General features: G+C 42.2%; 1 protein-coding gene across 1 annotated transcript in view; it reads right to left on the reverse strand.

Annotated features, from left to right (window-relative positions):
• LRP1B (LDL receptor related protein 1B) overlaps positions 1–21,555 on the reverse strand; it is a 1,835,733-nt gene that overhangs the window by 178,723 nt on the left and 1,635,455 nt on the right. Inside the window, exons 67-69 of the mRNA XM_063932605.1 lie at positions 17,721–17,837; positions 6,982–7,088; positions 2,397–2,526 (exon numbers count right to left, since the gene is read on the reverse strand). Coding sequence (XP_063788675.1) covers positions 2,397–2,526; positions 6,982–7,088; positions 17,721–17,837 — 354 coding nt within the window. The remainder of the gene's footprint in view (positions 1–2,396; positions 2,527–6,981; positions 7,089–17,720; positions 17,838–21,555) is intronic.

The following is a 21,555-nucleotide window of genomic DNA, read 5'->3' on the forward strand; positions in this document are numbered from 1 at the left end:
GACTCAGAAACTGGCTCAGAACAGGATGTTCAGGGGGTGTTCGGTTCTTGGAGAACCGAATCCGCTCATCTCTAGTCATAATGCACTTACAGTAGGATGCACCAGAAGACTGCGTTGACTAATTTGATTTATGACACTGGTATATCTGTATGCAACTGAGTCTGTAATCATAGCACCAGTGCTTAAAGTGGTCCTAGAGAGGTGGTGGAACTCACCCCCTCCCCACGGTGCCCATGTAATAAAGTTATTGGTCTCAAAAAGAAAGGGGCATGGTCACACAATAGTAATAATGCCCACAGTAGTAGCACCCCGTAATACACATAATGCCCACTGCAGTAGCGCTTCTTATACAATGTCCACAGTAGTAGTGCTCCTTATGCAATGTAATGGTAGTGCCCACAGTGGTAGTGTCCCTTATATAGACCCCATAGTAGTGGTGCCCCTTATGCTATGCCCACAATAGAAGTGCCCCTTATGTCCCCAGGAGTGATGCCCCTTATGAAGTGCCCTCTTTATAATGCCTTCATTAGTAGGGCCCCCAGTAGTAATGCCCCTGTGTAGTATTGCCCCCAGTAGTAATGTTGCCTATAGTAATGCCCCCAGTCATTTAGCCCCCTGTAGTTTAGCCCTAGTAGTTATGCCCCCAGTGGCAATGCCCCTGCAGTTATGACCCCAGTAGTTTACCCCCTTTAGATTAACTTCCCAGTGGTAATGCCCCCAGTAGTTTAGTCCCTGTAGTTATCCCCCCAGTAGTTTAGCCCTCCTGTAGTTTGCCCCCTAGTAGTAATGCCCCTGTAGTTACGCCCTCAGTAGTAACGCCCCTGTAGTTATGCCCCCAGTAGTAATGCCCTCCTGTAGTTTGCCCCCAGTAGTGAGCCCCTTTGTAGTTTGCCCCCAGAAGCTTGCCCCCTTGTAGTTTGCACCCAGAAGCTTGCCCCCTTGTAGTTTGCCCCCAGTAGCTTTCCCCCTTGTAGTTTGCCCCCAGTAGCTTGCTCCTTGTAGTTTGCCCCCTTGTAGCTTGCCCCAGTAGTTTGCCCCCAGTAGCCTGCCCCCTTGTAGTTTGCCCCTTTGTAGTTTGCCCCCAGTAATAATGTCCCCGAGTAGTTTGCACCTAGTAGATGCCCCCCAGTAGATATGCACCCCAGAAGTTTGCCCCCAGTAGATGCCCCTCAGTAGTTTGCCCCCAGTAGATGACCCCCCAGTAGTAATGCCCCCCAGTAGTTTGCCCCCAGTAGATGCCCCCCAGTAGTAATGTCCCCCAGTAGTTTGCCCCCCAGTAGATGCACCACTAAAAAGGGAAAAAAAGCAGACAAAATACAGACCATACTCTCCAAGCCCCGCTCCCGTGTCCAACCGCTACAGTCCTCTGGGCGCCCGCTCCTCGGCACTATGGGAGAGGCTTCATGACGTCTCTCCCATAGCGCACAGTGACGGAAGCCGGACCACAATACTGAGCTCCTGCCTCCGGCTGCCGCTGTAGAGAGGGAAACGGGCGCCCGCTGGTAACACAATCTCAGCAGGCCCCCGTCATCTCCCTGCAGCGACGGGGACACATTGCCAGGTTAGGTGAGCCAGAGGATGTGAAACTGCATTCAGCCTCCAAGTGGAACTGACAGGACGCAGTTCCACCCCGTTCCGGCTCACTTTAACCCCTGCATAGCACAATGGAATTTGGTGTGCAAAAAAGCGGTGGCCGCAGCATTGTAACACTTTGTATACAGATGCAGACTCAGGGCCTAATTCAGACCCGATCGCACGCTAGCTTTTTTTTGCAGCGGTGTGATTGGGCCTGAACTGCGCATGCGTATACACCGCAATGTTCAGGCACGTCAGCCACAGGCAACGGGGATCGCCGGACTGCGACAGATTTTACAAAGAAAGCGATTGCACCGGCTATCACAAGAAGATTGACAGAAAGAGGCCTGGGAGAACGCAGGCGTGCCCAACCGTTCAGAAGGAGGGTTTCTGACATCAGCATCGGTCCGGATTGTTACAGCGGCTGAGTAAGTCCTGAGCTGTGCAGTGACTGCACAAACTTTTGTTTGTGCAGCTCTCTGCACAACATCCATTCGCACCCCTGCACACCGATTACCCCCTCAACCTCTAGGCGGCGATTACCTGGTCGCAGCAGTGCAAAAAAATGCCTGCTTACGACCAGGTCTGAATTAGGCCCTCAGTGTATACAGATATAGAAGTGTTCCATATCAAATTAATGAGCACAGTCTTCTGGTGTGTCCTAGTTTGCTGTTTGGCAGGATCAATGTATAAGGACAAATCTGTATATGCTTTACCATTTTTAGTAAAGCATAACCTCCAATATCAAAAAGTTTACAATTTAAAAGCAAAATACATTTTTGCACATATATTTGAAAAACTATACATATATTTTTAAATACCTGGCTCACAATTCTTCTCATCATCTCCGGATTTGCAGTCCTCATGCCCGTCACACTTCCATTTAGTTGGAATGCACTGGCCGGTGGCACACTGGAAATGGTCTTTGGTGCAGCCATTCTCACAGTTTCTCTACCCAAACAAAGAAAAATAAAATACCTAATAATAATCCCCAGAGGTAACAGAAACAATGCACAACAAAACAAAAACAGAATATTTACATTGCACTAGAATCACAAAAATATTTGTAAGAAGCTGCATTACAGCCATTTCTCTGAGAAAATCTTTTTCAAGTCCCATGACACATTATTTTACTTACTTTAACTGTATCTTACAATGCTTTTACGAATTGGCCAAATTAGAGCAAACTATTAATGACAGATCCCAGTTATAAATGGTACACATTCACTTTAGCTACATAGGGAGAAGCTCTGATTTGGTCATGTTCCCAATTACATCATAATCCTTCCTGAGCTAGACAACACTCCCAAGGGGATACATATGAAATCCCAGTAGACGGGATGCCTGCTGTCACTATACCGACAGCAGCATCCCATCTGCTGGAATCCTGGTAGCGAGCCCCCTCGTGGGCTTGCTGCGCTCACCACGCATTGGGCCTGGTTGCTTGCTTCGCTCGCCACAGGTTCTATTCCCACTCGGTTGGTGCCGACGAGCCAACCGATTGGGAATACCGAGCGTGCATCAGGATTCCGACTGGCGGCATATCACCGGCTGTCGGGATTCCGGCATCGGTATCCTGAAAGTCGGGATCCTGACTGCATCCCCTCCCAAGTTGCACTGTTTGAGCTGCATCACACAAAAATAAAATGTACAGTACAGGGAGGCTTGAGGAAGACATTCGTGGGATAGGCTCTCGCAGTAGGAGCTGTATCACCTTTATATTGTATATCATCTTGATTTTACTTAAAGTCCCATCACATTATTATTTCTAAATGTTTATCTCAATATTTATATTAAAAAAGAAATGTACAAAATATAGTGGTAGTATGCCTTTAGACTGCCTATAGTGGATGGCTTTGAAAACCACAGAAATTGAGTTTCGTATTAGATACTCTTAACAACTAAAACCTAAAACAACAATTTAGATAATACATTTAGCGTAAACCAGCTAACAGCTTTTATTTAGAAAATTGATTTTTAATAAATGCAGTGTGGTAAGAAGGCCCTGCAAGCTGACAACAGCCAGGAAAGGAATAATGTAAGAGTAGGGGCAGGTCACAGCCCTTCCCCAAATGCAACCTGGACCACAAAGGTTTCATCTTCCCCAAGTCAGAGACTAGGCTCACACTGAGGTCAATATATACAGTAGGTGAAATGCTCGACAAACACTTTTGTGCCCTATGTGGCCGCCAGTGAGCAGTGTCTTTCCGCCATGAACAACAAGAGACAAACACAAGGGACAACAACGTAATATAAATTAAAACATAACAAGGAAAAGGTGGGTGGAGGAATGCAAAATGGAAAGAGGACGACTTCCTCTCAGAAGATGAATATCAACTAAACCAGAGTTTGGAAAACTCAGAACTAAACTAAAGCCTGCCCCTAGCTATCACTGACTGAACCCCAATTAATAAAAAAATACATACCTATCAATCATAAACCCTAAGTGTTTACTCACGCTACTTGATTATCCAGCCCTCACTCATTTTAAAAGCAATTTTGCTGTTTTTGGAAACTGTTATCCTAAATTTGTATAATTAGCAAACAGTAGTGTTTCCTAATTGGCAAGTAGAAGGCAGGTAATAGTACCACAGTTTGCTGGGTTTAAATGGCTTCATTGTCCTCTATATTTGCAAGAAAAGTATATTTTCCTCTTTTTTCCCCAACAGGTATGAGAAAAATACAAACGCAGGTCAAGGCCACACTGTATTTGTAATGAAATGAGAGAAAGGAATTGAAGAGCTGTATTTCAATTTTTGCAATCTAGTTCACCATTCTCTGGAGCCTTTTTAGAGGAATGGATTTGAATGTGGTTGAGACTTTCTGTAATATTCTAAGTTGCTAAAAAGTTAGGAGGAAGAAAAGTACTCTACAAAAACAGGATATCCATCAATATTAATATGAGGAAAAATGTTATATATATTACATACTGATCCCATGCAATATATATATATATATATATATATATATATATAGTATGGGATTGGTATGCGATGCCGGCAGGAGTCTTCTGCAGTTGCTATAGCCCAGGGCTGGCCAAACCGGTCCTCAAGATCTACCAACAGTTCACGTTTTCCAGGCCTCCTGGAGATCTGTAGAATTGTCAGTTAGGAATGAATGCAGCACATCTTAATTAGTAATGACTACACCTGTGCACCAGCTAGGTGGTCTGGAAAATGTGACCTGTTGGTAGATCTCTAGGACTGGTTTGGCCAGCTCTGCTATAGCCTAAAGGCTGACAGTGGTCAGACAGATACATGCAGGAGGTAAGTACTGCTGATGTGAACTGCACCGCCCATCAGTACATTGCAGTGTAAGGGCTCCGGTAAAAGTGTATATGTGGAGTGACCTGTAGGAGTGGATGTAACATGTGGGTACTGCTAGTGTGACATAGAGGCACATTTATTAAACGCATTTTGTGGGAAATCGCCCACAATTCAGAATCTCCTAAATGTTTTACAGGAGTTCCACCACCTGTTTATGATTGCAATAGCAATCCCCATTGGTTTCCAAACTTTCCATGGGGGCTGCTATACTGTGACATTTACCAAAGCATTCGGAGCTTGGCCCCATTACCTAGCGCCATCTTAAGATGGCATAAGAAATTGAAACCAATGGGGTTAATATCCACTAGCGTCTGCACTATCGGATGGCCGCCCGTCGTCCCACAACATAAAGCAAAGTGATTGCTGATAGGATCACTTTACTTTAAACAGTGCAGAGGTGAGGTCCTACCGGAGACCCTGTCACTGCATGCAATTTATAGTACATCCAAGGGGTAAAGGATTTCTTATTGCCGCAAAAATTGATAGGAAATTCTATTTATCGGGTCTAATACCCAATAAATAATAAATGGGCCCCATCATGAGGGCTATTAAGGCTATATACTGTAGTATGAAAATGAATGTGGAAAATGCCAATTATTAATTTGAGGTGCTACTAATTTAATAGTGGGTCTAGCAGCGGGGAAGTGGGAGAAGGTCTAAAGTGTTCATCTTTTGAGGAAAAAGATTTTCCCCCTGCCCACTGACACGTACTTCACTCCCCAACCTCCATATTTAGGACGGCATCCATAAATTTCCCCGGCTGGTTTTTAATCCCAGTCCACCCTTGATGGTACACCTTGACATTTATCTGCTTGATTATTTCTCCTGTCTGCATTTTCTGTCACTTTGTTCTGTGGTCAGTGCAGGTTCAGATGCTCGTATTACTTTTCTATTAAGAGAGGATTGATAAGACAGGTCTGAAATATCTACAAACAGAATTTTTCACTTACATGTACTTTCATTACTTTATTATTGGAGCTAAATACTAAGTAAACACCAATCCACAGCACAAACATTGTCTTAATAACGATGATTCCTGAAGGTCAGAGTTAAAGCTCTTGTGTAACATCTCTATATCTCTGGACCCTGTCAACTAATTGAAGGAAATAGTTCTCTTCTTTTCTCTGAAGCGTTGGGGAATATGGAGGCGCCAGATAACTTTGACTGGATGACAAGAAATCCAAGATTGCATTGGCCTGAAACTGTGGTCTAGTTCACAAGGTCCAGTTTAATATTAAGGTTCAAATTGATTGCAAAAAAAAATACTAATGGCAGGATGAGGAGACCAGGCACATTTGAGACTTGTTGAAACTGCCATACAGACATTGGTCAGTGTTGTGATTTCAAATAAATAGGGTGATTCAGACCTGATTGCTGTGCTGCTAATTTTGCTGTTCTGTGTTCAGATAGTCGCCTACCAAAGGGAGTGTATATACGTTGTGCAAGTATGCGATCGCATGTGTACACCGTGCTACAAATATCCCTCAGTCAGTGGACAGCTGCAAATCCATTTGCACCTCACTCACCATCGAATGCTTTTGCCACTGTGTACAGTCTGTGCTCAGCCCAGGACTTACTCCTACAGTACGATGAGAACAGGCTGATTGGGTCCGTAGCTGACCTCACACACCCTCCCTGAAAACGCTTGTGAATGCCTGCGTTTTCCCTGACACCCAGAGAAAATAGTCAGTTACCACCCACAATCGACCTCTTCCTGTGAATCAGCAAGCAAATGGCTATGCGATTGAAAATTTCGAACCAGCTTGTTGCTGTTCGGCGATGTCTGTTATTGTTTGGCGAGGCGCATGCACATTGCGGTGCATATGTATGCGCAGTCTATCGATAATCGCCCGCTGTGCACAAACAAACAGCAGCGATCAGATCTGAATCAGGCCCAAAGCTTCTTGTGTTCAAAACCCCAGCAAACAGTGTTGATATGAGGACATGCCAGCATGATTTTAAACCATACATGTAATATGTATCACAATATGGTTTTGTTTATTTATTTCAAATATTACAAGGTAAATGGAAAAATGAATTGTTATAATCTGTTATACAAGTATATAATATAAATAATTACCTCATCTGTACCATCTGCACAGTCATATTCTCCGTCACACCAAAATCTGGCTGAGATGCAGTCGCCGTTACCACAAAGGAACTCTTTCAATGCACATGTCTGAGGTTCTGTAGAAAAAAAATTTGATTTGATATATAAAAATAAAAACTGGTTATGGTAATAAGGCACTATTCCCCCCCCAAATTGAATAATGTCCGTATTATTTAAAATTAATTCATCAGTACTAGGCTCCATTGTCAGACCTACTGAATGTACAACACAAAATGAAACTATAATTTTAAAAGTTAGTACCAAAAGATCCTGCGCAGGGCCTGATGCAGTCAGGTGCAGTTTGCATTAATTTAAATAAACACAATACAATTTGGAAAGCAGCCACTACCTTGAGATGTGTGCCAGTCAGCAACGCTAGCATATGCTCCAGGGTTATAAGAAGCACGTGTAAAACACATTTGTATTACACTTGCACTCAAAACTTTAACCATTTATATGAATTACATCAAATGCATTTGCAGAAACGGGTGTGGTATTGAAAGTCGACAGTAACTAGGTCGACAATGTCTAGGTCGACCACTATTGGTCGACAGTAACTAGGTCGACAGGGTGTCTAGGTCGACAGGGTCTTTAGGTCGACATGTTCTAGGTCGACAGGTCAAAAGGTCGACATGAGTTTTTAATGTTATTTTGGTGTCGTTTTCTTCGTAGAGTGACGGGGAACCCCAATTAATGCACCGCGTCCCCTCGCATGGCTCGCTTCGCTCGCCATGCTTCGGGCATGGTGCCTTCGCTCCGCTACCGCTTCGCTCGGCACAGATTACCGTTCCAATCGTAGTCCACGTGGATCGTTAAGTATGAAAAGGTTCAAAAAAAGAAAAAAATTGTGAAAAACTCATGTCGACCTTTTGACCTGTCGACCTAGAACATGTCGACCTAAAGACCCTGTCGACCTAGACACCCTGTCGACCTAGTTACTGTCGACCAATAGTGGTCGACCTAGACATTATCGACCTAGTTACTGTCGACTTTCAGTTCGGATCCCTGCAGAAACAACTCATGTGCAAAAGCATAATATAATATGCCTGAATGATGAGGAAAACACAAAATCAAAATATTCACAAACAACCAATCACATGTGGTTTGCTAGTGCTCAGGACCTTCTGCTTTTTGCACATAGCCATGACCATCCTCAAAACACGAATCTATCTCAGGCATAGATACATTATTGTCCGTCCCAGTCTGCATCTTTGCAATTGCGCATACACAACCATAATGTATTCAGTACATCCAATATATCCCAATGTAGGTGGTAGAAACAGGCAATTCTGCATTGGCACATATACATATGATCACCTTTCTGGGCGTGTGCACAGTGATACTGTATGCAACCTACTTTACCCTATGTGAGTATTACTTTCCTAAACACAGCATGCCCAAACACCGCAACACACTATTTCCTTATTAAACCCAAAGGATTCTGAATGGGAGGCAATCACAAGACTGCCTGTTGGGATCTCGGCAGTCACAATGCCGATGCCGGAATCCCAACTGGTGGTGAAATCCTGCTTCCGCAATACCAGTGCCACAGGCTTTTCTTCCTCTGTGCGTGTCCATGACACCCATAGAGGGAAAATATATCCATGCCCACAGCGTGGCAAGTGCAGCGAGCCCACAAGGGGCTTTATATCGCATGCCCTGCTGCCGGCACACTGGTGGCCAGGATTCCACTGTCAGGATCATGACAACCGGGATCCCAGCCGCTGGTCAAACATACTGTATGTATTCCTTCTGAACTATATGTGTCTTTTTCCCCTCAGTAACATTATAGAGCTTTTCTCATTACAGCTAATTATCTAGCATAATAATGGTAGACAAAGGGGATGAAGTATGGTTTGGCAGATGTACAGTATGCTCTGCTAAATGTTGGTTCTGGATTGTGACGCCGCTCTGAGTTGAATTTTACTTTCACACAGAAAGAGGTGAAAACTATTGTAATTGTTGTAAGGTGCACATCTCTGTTATCATTGTCACCATTGCCGTAGTTGCGTAGTCGCTACTTCCCAGGCAGGTGGCTTAGGTCAGATTTACAGTAGCAGTAGTATAAAATACACTTTATTAAGAGCTACAGGTACTGTACAACATGTAGTATAAGCATCGGAAGGGAGCTGCTGTGCTTGCCTGGTGGCAGCAGCATTTCTTACCAAATATGCTGTGTGTGGATCTGAACGCATTGTCAGTGCACCAGACAGGAGAGACCAGCAAGCTGTTGCAACTTGCCAGCAAGAAGAGACAAGTGTCTCACCATGAGGTGGGAAAATGGTTAAACTATACACAGTATGTATATTTATTCTGGAAAGTTTAACCTTTTCCTGTCCACTACAGCATATGGTATTTATAAATATGTTTGATCAGAAGGTTCATGTTTTAGACTCTTGAACATACAGCTTATACTGTAGACCATCTTTAGTGTTAATACGGTAATACATACACTACCCAGAGATAAAAAGACCATTTTGTACATATACAGTATGTCCAGGACAATGATCTGCAGAGCAAGGGACTCTCATTGTGGGAAGTTGGCCACATCTAGAAAAAAAAAGCATTTAGCTCAAGCAGGCTGGCCCTAATGCTGCATCAGCTTACTGCGGTCACAGGGCCCCATATATATGTCTGATAGATTACATATTGTACACTGCACTTGGTATGATGCAGATTATAGATTCTTAAATTATACTTATGCCTTATTCATTTGCTGGCCATCATTGTTGGGCTGAGCCGGGGGGCAGGATGACATCTGCCCCCTCCCCTCCCCGATATGATTTAAGCTGTGGGGGGCCACCAGATGTCTGCAGCCTCACTCATACTGCTTATACATGCCAGTGTCACAATTCTGCAGGCACTGTGCTGAGCCTGCTGTCTCAAACTGAAAGAGCTGTTGGGAGCTGGCTGGGTTTGAACACATATTCCCAAAAAAATTATTGGATACTACGATGATGATAAGTTGCTTGTGGTGCAGAGAATGTTTGGCATTTATAACTGAATACTGGTATAATCCCTCAATGTTGGATAGTTTCATATATATTACTATGACCCTCCACCTACAAGTATAAATATTTATGGTGTGTGCAAATGTTTTTTTTTAATCTTTTTTTAATACATATAAAACACTACTTCCCCAGCACACTATGGGACATTAGCAATAACATTTGAAAAATGACATGGTAGTAGAAAATTCAGAGATCTTAGTTACATATATTTGCAAAAATACAACTAAGCCTCCAGACCAATGTCAAGGCTTCTCTGATACTGATTCTAAGTTGCCCCCAGCCTGCAAGTTGCCAGCCATCCCCTGCTGGCCATACTTGCTCTAAAATTAAGCATTTGGAACTGTGTTTGCCCCTGCTATCACCTTACTTTGCTAACTTTTATTCTTAAAGTGTACAAAACCTTATTCTGGATCATGAACTGGGTGACTTTCCTATTAATGTAAAGTCAAATACTAGTGTTACAAATTATAGAATATAATATACTGTACTAGTTGACATAAATTATAGAATATATTGGTTTAGAGTCTTTTACATTGTTAGGTTTACAGTTAGCATAGAGACTTGTAAAGTGAACTGAGCTAGTGTGACAAAGAATTAAAGATGAAAGTTCACATTTACGATTTTTAATCAGCACACAAGGTGAAGTAAGAATTGCAGACACTGTAATAAATCCGAGCAGATACCGGTTTGCGGGCTTTTAACATAGCTTGGATGACCGCCTCAGAGAATCCTTTGGCTCTCAGGAGTGATGCCTCGAGAGCCATGCCACCAAAGCCAGCGTGGCCAGGTCCGGATAAAGACAAAGGTTCGGTACGAGGAGGTCTGGGCACTGAGGTAGTAGAGGATGACGCTCTGTCGATAGACCCTGCAGGTCTGAGAACCAATGCTGTCTGGGCCACGCTGGAGTGAGTAGAAGTAGAATTCTTCCTTCTTGTTTGCACTTCCGCAGGACCCTGGGCAGGAATGACACTGGAGGGAACACGAATGCTGCTTGGTCCTTAATACCTGGTCCTTAATCCAAATATTGGAACCTTGTGATTGTGTTGAGGCGCCATCAGGCCCCACTTGTCCACTAGGAGTTGAAAGACTTCTGGATGAATGGATGCATGTACTGGCGACTGAGGTTGTCCGCTTCCCAGATAAGGATGCCCGGACTGAACACTGCTGATATTGCTGGCTGATGGTGGCCAACGAAGGATTTTTGACACTTCAATCATAGCCATAGGGCTTCGAGTGCCACCTTGATGGTTTATGTATGCCACTGTAGTGGCATTGTCTGACCATACTTGAACCATCCTGTTCTATACCAGAGGCAGGGTGAGAGTCAATGCATTGAACACTGCACAACTCCAGAATGTTTATTGGGAGGAGTGACTCCTCCTTGGTCCAGCGACCCTGAAAAGAGTGTTGCTTCAACAATGCACCCCATCCCCTCAGACTGGCGTTTGTTGTCAGCAGGACCCAGTCAGGGATCCTGAAGGGATGACCCCTGCTCAATTGCTGGTCCTGTAGCCACCAGGTCAGCGACAGATGAACCTCCGGAGTCAAAGTGATCATGTGAGATCTGATCCAATGAGGTAGGCCATCCCACTTGGAAAGGATTAACCTCTGCAGAGGGCGAGAATGAAATTTAGCATACTCTACCATGTCAAATGCCGACAGCATCATGCCAAGTACTTGCATCGCCAAGTGTATCGACAGTCTGGGGTGACAAAGGAAGCATCTTAGCCTGTCTTTTGAAGTCTCAGGACTATTTCTAGAGACAGAAACAGTCATTGACTGTGTGTGTCCAGGAGTGCCCCCAGGTTAAGCTCTGAGCTGGGACCAGTGAGGATTTCTTCCAATTGATGAGCCACCCATGGACTTGTAGGAAGCTTACTGTCAGTTGTAGATGACTGAGGACATCATGGGAGTTTGCCAGAATCAGCAATTCATGCAGATACAACAGGATCCTGACTCCCTGGTGACAGAGATGAGCCGTCATTACGACCATGACCTTGGTGAATATCCAAGGGGCCATAGCCAGTCCAAATGGCAGAGCCTGGAACTGATAGTATTGGTTGCCAATTGCAAACCACAGATACTGCTGATGCGACATGGCAATAGGTATATGCAGGTACGCATCCTGTATATCCAGGGATACCATATAGTCTCCGGATTCCATAGTCATTATAATTGAGCGCAGTGTTTCCATACGGAACTTGCAAACTCTCACAAACTTGTTCAGTGATTTGAGGTTGAGTATAGGCTGGAAAGACCCACTGGGTTTCAGAAATAGAAACAGGATCGAGTAGTAACCTCTGCCTCTCAGGGCCAGAGGAACCAGCACTACCACTCCTGTATTCAGGAGAGAACTCAAAACCTTTTGCAAAGCTTGGGACTTTAACAGATGCAAATGGATAACCGGAGTGCAAAACTGGTGAGGGGGATGTCTCTTGAAGAAGACTGCGTACCTGTGAGAGACAACTTTTCACACCCATGCGTCTGAAGTGGTTTTTAACCAGACCTGGATGAACTGCAGAAGTCGGCCTCCCACCCTGGGGTCCCCCAGGGGAAGGCCTGCCCCGTCATGCATCAGGCTTGTCTTGTTTAGAAGCAGGCCACCCAGGACCGTTTTGCCTTGGGCTTAGTGGTCTTGGGAGCACAAGATTGTCTCAGTATGCCTGACCTTTTGTTTTCACTTGAGGCCAAAGGGAATGAAAAGTGGTACCTTTAGCCTTTTGTGCAGAAGGATTAGTATTTGGGAGAAAGGCAGTCTTTTTGGAGTCTAGGTCCACCTTCCGTGACCTCAACCACAGAATACAGTGAGCCAGGACAGTCGTAGTATATGCCTTGGCTGCCAACACACCCGCCTCAGAGGACCCCTCCTGAATGTAATAGGTGGCGGTGGTAATGTGAGACAGGCATTGTCTGGCATTGTCAGATATATCCTCGGGCAGCTCTTCCTCTAATGCCTGAACACATGATTTAGTTACTTTTGCAGCCCAAGAGGCCGCAATAGTGGGTCTATGTACAGCACCTGTAAGGGAGTAAATAGATTTCAGGCATCCCTCCACCGGCTTATCTGTCTGTTCCCTCAGTAAAGTGACAGTGATGACAGGCAGAGTGGATGACACCATTAGGCGGGTGACATGAGAATCCACCGGCTGTGAATTTTCCCGCTTGTTACATAACTCTGCAGGTAGAGGATAGCGAGCCAAGGCCCATTTAGACAGAGGGAATTTATTCCCTGGATTAGACCATGGCTCCTGCCTGATGTCCACCAAATGGTCAGAATGGGGTAACAGATTTTTAACCACCTTCTGCCAGTCAAACATATCAGTTTTCTAAGCCACAGTAGTGGAATCCTCATCATCAGTGATTTGTAGGATTTGCTTAATAGCAACCACAAGGGCAGGGACATCAATTTGCAATGGAGAATCCTCATCAGAAACACCTGATTCAGTGTCTGACAGGACAGAATGCAACCCCTCCTCTTCAGATGAAACATCTGAGAGAGTCGTGGATTGTGAGGAGGAAGCAGCCTGCTTAGATGACCCAGAGACACTACAGTGACCTGGAGTAGATTTTTGTCTGACCAAGGAATGATTTAATTGCTGCAACTGGTTAGACAAATTTTCCGCCCAAGGTATAGTAACATAGTAACATAGTTAATGAGGTTGAAAAGAAGCAAAATGCCCATCGGGTTCAACCTGTATTCTGTATGTGCACCTTATAATGTATCTGCTGAAGTAATGGTTTAGTACCAATTAACAACTATAATTCGTATCACTGCCAGATAATTAATGACAATATATTAAATGCTATAGCCTTGGATACTTTTTTCAGTTAGAAATTTGTCCAGTCTGTTTTTAAATGCATTTACAGAGTCCACCATTATTACCTTCTCCGGCAGGGAGTTCCATACTTTATTCCCTTACTGTGAAGAACCCTTTCCTACATTGTGTATGGAATTTTCTCTCCTCTAGCCTCAGTGAGTGCCCACGTGTCCTATACAGAGTTCTTTTAATAAACAAATCCCCTTCTAACTCCTTGTAATGACCCTTTATGCATTTGAAGATATTAATGTCTCCTCTTAGATGCCTATTTTCTAGTGTATACATATTTAACCTAGTAAGCCTTTCCTCATACTCCATTGCCACTAACCCTTTAATGAATTTAGTAGTTTGCCTTTGAACTCATTCGAGTTCCCCAATATCTTTTTTATAATGTGGTGCCAAAAATTGAACACAATATTCCAGGTACGGACGTACCAATGATTTGTACAGTGGCAGGATTACATCCTCGTCCCTTGTCTCAATATCCCGTTTTATGCACACAAGCTCCTTACTTTCCTTCTTTGCCGCATTTTGACATGGGGGGTAATTCTGAGTTGATCGCAGCAGCAAGTTTGTTAGCAATTGGGTAAAACCATGTGCACTGCAGGGGGAGCAGATATAACATTTGCAGAGAGAGTTAGATTTGGGTGGGTTATTTTGTTTCTGTGCAGGGTAAATACTGGCTGCTTTGTTTTTACACTGCAATTTAGATTTCAGTTTGAACACGCCACACCCAAATCTAACTCTCTCTGCACATGTTATATCTGCCCCTCCTGCAGTGCACATGGTTTTGCCCAACTGCTAACAAATTTGATGCTGCGATCAACTCAGAATTAGGCCCATTGTTTACTGTTATTAAGCCTATTATCTATGAGCACCCCCAAATCTTTTTCTGCGACTGTTTCCCTTATATTTTCCCCATTTCATGTGTAGGATGCAAGTTTGTTTTTTTTATCCCAAAATGCATAACTTTGCATTTTTCTATATTGAACCTCATTCTCTATTTAGATGCCCAGGTTTCAAGTTTAAACAAGTCATTCTTTAGAGACTCCACATTGATTTCTGTATTAATTACCTTACACAGTTTAGTATCATCTGCAAAGATTGACACTGTGCTTTCCAGGCCTATTCCTAGATCATTAATAAATATATTGAACAGTAGCGGGCCGAGTACGGACCCTTGTGGTATTCCGATGACTACTGGTGCCCAGCTGGAGAACATCCCATTGACCACTACTCATTGTACCCTGTTATCCAGACAGTTACTATCCATACACAAATAGTATTTCCTAGGCGGATTAACCATAGGGACAATTTGTGGCTGTAATGGCACAGGTGGTCCCATAGGGGGAGTAATGCATTCCAACAAAGTACTCAGTAGGTTTGTGAATGCAGCCCAGGGTGGCTCCTGATTGGTTACCAGAGCTGTGGACTGACTGGGAGATGTATGATACATAGTACACAGGCCATCATACACAGCTTCCCTCTCTGGTAAATCTTTGGAGCATGCTCTGCATGATGTAGGAGCGTCCACAGACTTACTGCCCTTTTTGTTAGAAATTGTACACAAATGCAACAACAGAGCGAATTAGTACGATAAAGCCAGACAGAGTACAATACCTGCGAATAAATCTGTTAGTATGTGACTGTAGACATAGTACACAACACCAGTGAATAAATACGGTATTATGTGACTGAGTACACAGTAGAATACATGTAATATGTAAACACTGTGACGCACTATATATATGACCTGACGCACCTAGTCCCTTAGGGTACATAATATAGTGATATATATATCTGGGAAACACTGAAAGTGAAACCACACAGCAGATACAGGCACATGCAGTCAAAGGCAATGCAGATAATTATTATGACAATAAAACTGCACTGGACTAGTATATGTACATATATATATATATATATATATATATGTATATATAGCACAGCACGGTCCTGGACCGGAGTTATATATCAGAATACTGCGTAAGAAGGGCTTCACTATTTTGAGCCTGGTGCACTGAGACGTTTATGGTATCCCGTTGCCGCACTGTAGTGCCTATCAGACATACAACTGGGGACAAAGCTAAAGTGTGACCGAGTGAAAGGTGGTTCGTACCCCGTAGAAAGCCGAGGTGGCTGTGAGTATTTCTCTGTCTAAGACGGGCTGCGGCTAGGATGATCAAGGGGTCGTAGCATACCGCTGTGAAAGACATTCATCACACAGCGCTCTCCCCCTTCTGCTACATACCAAAAGCTTTATAGTGACTGTAACTGAATGCAAAGAGACTGTTAATATTTGTCACCATTACAACGTGGCTACAGTCGGATACAACTAAAATTATCAAGCGGGTTTGGAACGGATCACTATAAATAAATTGACAGTTATTAAACCTGAGCTCAGGGCATAGGACGGATCATTGAGTGCATAATATTGTTTTAATTATCCGGATATTATCCTTTAATTTGTTTTATTTGTTGTTTTATATGTGGACTGTAATAAATTTATGATATAAAGTGATTTTGGTTTCAGCGCTCCCTTGATTAAATCCATTTGTATTCTATATATATATATATATATATATATATATATGTATATATATATAGCACAGCACGGTCCTGGACCGGAGTTATATATCAGAATACTCGTATAATATATCCTGTAATAGGTACGCTTTTTCTTAACTAACGCTGTCTGTATAAAGACATGTAGAATACTAAAGTGTTTGTAAAGTCACAGCGCTGTATACAGGCGGCTTTACAAGGGAGACCTTGCCCTGCAGTCCCAGTGACTAGCCGCAACTATGCTTATAAGATGGCACCCAGCGTCTCAGTGAGGGAGTGACGGAGAGTGTGAGGCGGCTCTGGGGAAGGAAAATCTGCAGTAGATGTTACCCTGGGCCGGGGAGAGGCTACAGGTGAAGCGCCAGCTCCCCTATGCTGGACTTCCAACCCAGGTACTAGTGAGCCTTATTAAATGGGGTGTTAGTACACCCAACCTGTGCTCTATTGCCATGGTGGTCTAGTGGGGTCTCCCTAGGTTGCGGATGGAATGCGATTTAATGGTGGCTCCCGTATGGGGGACCCTCTTACCTCCTCCCCGTAGCAGCCATGCAAACCAGGAGAGTGACTGCGACCGTGTGCTTAAAGCTGGAGCGTCTCTGCTGCAAGTACCCGGGAACAGGCTGCGAGAGTATGCGACGCTGCTTGGGAGGTGATGGAGCTGCAGCACTGAAGTGTCACCATGACATACAGAGCTGACAGTCCAATATTGAAGAAAGCTTTTTCAGGGCTGCCCAGTTCAGCCCACCTGTTAAGTGACACCAACTGAAACTGAGCTCACAGTGCCTGGATGCGGGGTTATAGGGGGAGGCCCCAATGCATCCTGGGACAGCCTAAAGCTTTAGCCTGTTGGTTCCCTATGGATCAAGATCCACTCTCCCCTGATATTTCCCTGTGGAAACCAATGTAACCTGCTGCAGAAAATATGCCATCTGCCTCAGTTTGCAAATAAAGGAACACTGCAATAAGGGCCATCTTAATTTATGAGCACACTGGGCAGCTGCCCAAGGCCTCACAGTTCTGGGGGCCTTCGGGCATGTGTAGGCTGGGCTTGGGGCATCTGCTAGACAGTGACTGGCTGTCAGTATGCTGATTGGTAGATGGCTGGAGAAATCAACAAATCAGAGTGCTGGCAGCCATTCACTGTATAGAACAGGAACATGTAGATAGACGGCATGGGAGTGCAGAAGTGGCAAGTTATTATTTTAAAAAACTAATGTTTTTACCATGAATGGGTGGGTAGGAGCCTACAATGCTGTTAAGATGGCCCTGACTGCACTATTGATAGCCCATTCCCCAATAATAGGGACACACTTACTGCAGGACTCTTCATCCGAATTATCTCCGCAGTCATTCTGTCCATCACACCGCCAGTGATCCGGAATACAGTTCTTATTCTTGCATTGATACTCATGGGGGCCACATGCCTTTTTGTCTGTAATGTAAGAACAGTTGAACCATCATGTCTTTATTGTACAGTATCAAATGAAATATAATTTAGGCTATGAAAAAATATATATGGTAGCCTAAAAAAAAGATGCAGGACATTATTATTATTTCAATTTAATTTATTTTGGTTTCTAATAAAAAAAAAAATTATGCTAGATAGACTTTTATGTTTATGCACAGTATTGGTAATGAGCAAGCTTTGGTGTTTGTGCATGCTTCACCTTTAAGTCTTATTTTCATCTCTGAGATGATCAGACACCCAATAAACCTGCCATTAGACCATTGTTGTACTGTGAGAGGTTTGCCACAAAATAAGAAAGTTGGAAGTGGGTATAGCTGAAGTAAAAACTTTGGATCTATTTTTGCAGAGTGTTGCTTACTTAAACTAAATATCTCATTAGTAGATACTAAACTAATAAAAACACACATTTGTATTTTAATATTTACAAATACAAGGGCAAAAAGAGTTTAATTTTTAGAAAAAAATAATAATCTTATATAATTTTCTTTAAATTAAAAGGTCCCTCATGTAAACAATGTGATTGCTTTTATTCACTCAGATTGGAAATGTCAATGATTGATGTTCTTTATCGGCAGGGATAATTTTTAAGAGGGTTTTGGGTTGGTAATGCTACCAAACAATCAACTGTATGTCATAAAAGTATGACCATTGAGGTGCAGTTAAAATTAATGAATACAATATATGGAAAGACCTCTGGAAGTTAACAGAGGCAATTACCTTTTTTATATTATTGCCTGCAACTTTTTGACACTGGCAGTATTAATTCATCCCTTTTGGCTTACCATTACATGAGGTTTCATTGATTAGTATTCAGATGGAATCATTATTCCTAAAATGCAAACAATTAATTCACTAAGGACTACTGATATCAATGTGGCATCTTAATCCCTTGTAGCACAATATGTTTCTTTGTTCTTGCATCCAACACACAACGAAACAATGTTGGACTGTTTTACCATTAGCAGAATATATAAAGTTCATAACATGGTAGCTTGGTGGCACACTGGAGTCATGGGTTTGATACTAACCAAGGCCACATATGTGTTGAATTTGCATGTTCGTCTGGGTCTTCCTCTGGCTTCAGCCCACAATTAAAAAAACATATTGGTGTGTTTATTGGTTTTGCCGATACTGATCTAAATGCCTATATATTCTCTGTAAATTACAGCATAATATGTGGGCACTAATAATAAATGTTAGTAAATAAATACCATAACCTGGAGTGCCAACAGGAAGATAGTATAAGAACACTTGCACTATAAAGAGAATTTACAAGTGATAGCTTAGTGCACAACACCACCTACTCTACTGTGCCTCCAGAATAGAGTCCAGAACATACAGCATCTGTTGCGCAATCTCAACAGCGATGTCACTAGCTCTTTGAACTGGCTAATTACTATTGGTTCAGCATATAAAATGGGTGACTCCACTGTGTACAGTCAATGGATACACTTTAAAGTAGCGAGGCAGAAAAATATTTAGTACCATCAGATTCATATTAAATTAGTCACTTTCACCGTGAAGATAATGATTTTTTTCTTACTTATTAACCACAGTATTTTAATTTATTACTTTAGCCCTTGATTGGTTTAATGGGTTGAACACAGCCTCAATAAAAATGTAGAAAGCAATTCATCGAAGTAATTAACACTGCAATTCACTGAATACTCTGAGTAATATAAATGAAATGTACACAACATATATTTAGGAATTTATTGTGGAACAACAAGGACAAATGTGTGTTTATTTTCTGGAACTTATTCCGGCTACACACTATGTTATTGTTTATGGCGTACATTAAATATGAGCCAGTTACTGCAGTTATTAGAGTGTTTTTCTTGTTTAGTAATAAGTTATCAAAAAAACCACAGCAAATATAAAACGATGTACAAAATTATTAATGTACTCTATGAATAAAGTGACAGATTATTACAAACAATTTAAACCAGATATTGAGCTAGAATGAACTCTTCAAAATAAATTCTATATTCTGTAAGCATTATAATTAGGAGAATTTTGAGAATTATGGCTTTGTAGTTTAACTATACTCTTAACTTTTTATTCATAATTACTAGTCTATATATTCTTAGAGTGTAGTTTGCTAAAATGGTACATAAGACAACATAAATAAGATATGCCATTGAAGTAACACATATTAGTTCAAATTATACAAACATACCAAAAAGTAGATGTACTTATTTTAGACAAACCCTCCAATAACAAATCACTAGTAAAGTTTTTTCAGAATAATAAAGACACAAGAGCGTTACCCAAATCACTATACAGTATATATTTGCAAGGGTTACAAGATGTAGGACACTATACTAAAAATATAAATTAATTTATAAAGCAATTAGACCTGGAGGCCGTTTCAAGTGCAACAGCGACTAGTGAGTGGAATAAACTACCTCAAAACTTTTCTCTTTGTACTGTATCTACTTTTCACAATCTCACCATTATTTTGCCCTCACAGTGACATGCCTACTTTTTAGTCCTTTGTCCAGTAATTGTGGACCTGATTCTGAGGTAGGAGTAAAGTAAGAAAGAGCAAGTCATTGTGCATCTGGGGAAAACCATGTTGCACTTCAGATAAAGCACATGTAATATGTGCAGAGAGATTAGATATAAGAGGAGCATGTCCAAACTCAAATCTAAATTACAGTGTTAAAACAAATGTGTCCAGCATTTGTGAGCTACATGCAAAAGCAGTCAGTATGTATGTATCAACCTGCACCCCTTGTATTGCAAAATGGTTTGTACAGGTGCACAGTTTTTTGTGTTTTTTGTTGTTGTTGCTTTATTACCAACTCAGAATCAGTTTCTGTGTGCAGTACAGAGATCAAATAATCAAATGGAGGTTGGTACTCCAGGCAAGATGTAGAGCGAGTGGAGTACAGCTCCATACATGTAAAGTCTCTATTTTCAAACCACATTCACCCCTATTTTAATTATGGAATATAAAAATCTAAGTGGTGAATCATTACAGCTATAAATTAATCATAGTTAAACCTAATTAAAGAAAAATATACATTATATGCGTAATTCAGATGGCCAATTGGATGACCCTCAAGTCAACCTCAACAGGTCATGTTTTTGTTGATATGTAGTAAAATGGTTAAACATCACAAACTGTCTCGCAACTGAGTGTTATTGTGCATGACTCATCAACCACAAGAATGTCACATGTCTGCGTTATTATGCATGCTAATCAGCCACAATAATATCACATGTCTGAGTCATTAGACTTAAAGGTCAGGTTGATTAGACTGCAGGTGCAAGTTTTTTAATTGACTCTATAAAAGAGTCTGCATATGTCCAAGTCTGTCACTGTGTATTTGGAGTGTCACAGTGCTGTACAGTTGTACACTACTTATCCAAGGAGAGACTGATACCTTATAATATTGACTGTTGTTTATCTTCTAGGTGGGATAATTACTGACCCATTATAAAAGATTAACACACCTGTGAATGATTAAATAAATTCACAAAACATAACTTGTTGGTTGTACTTGAGGACTGGAGTTGAGAACCCCTGACTTAGACTAAACTGGTACCCAAATGGTGTATACACAAAATGAAAATGTCTGGGCCTGTTGGACAATCCTGTACCACTGAACGCAATCTGTCAGTGTGTGTAGGATCAGATACATCTAATTTCATGGAAGCTTTGGCCTCTACATTT

Source organism: Pseudophryne corroboree, chromosome 7 (assembly GCF_028390025.1).
Source record: "Pseudophryne corroboree isolate aPseCor3 chromosome 7, aPseCor3.hap2, whole genome shotgun sequence".
Taxonomy (NCBI): Eukaryota; Metazoa; Chordata; class Amphibia; order Anura; family Myobatrachidae; genus Pseudophryne; species Pseudophryne corroboree.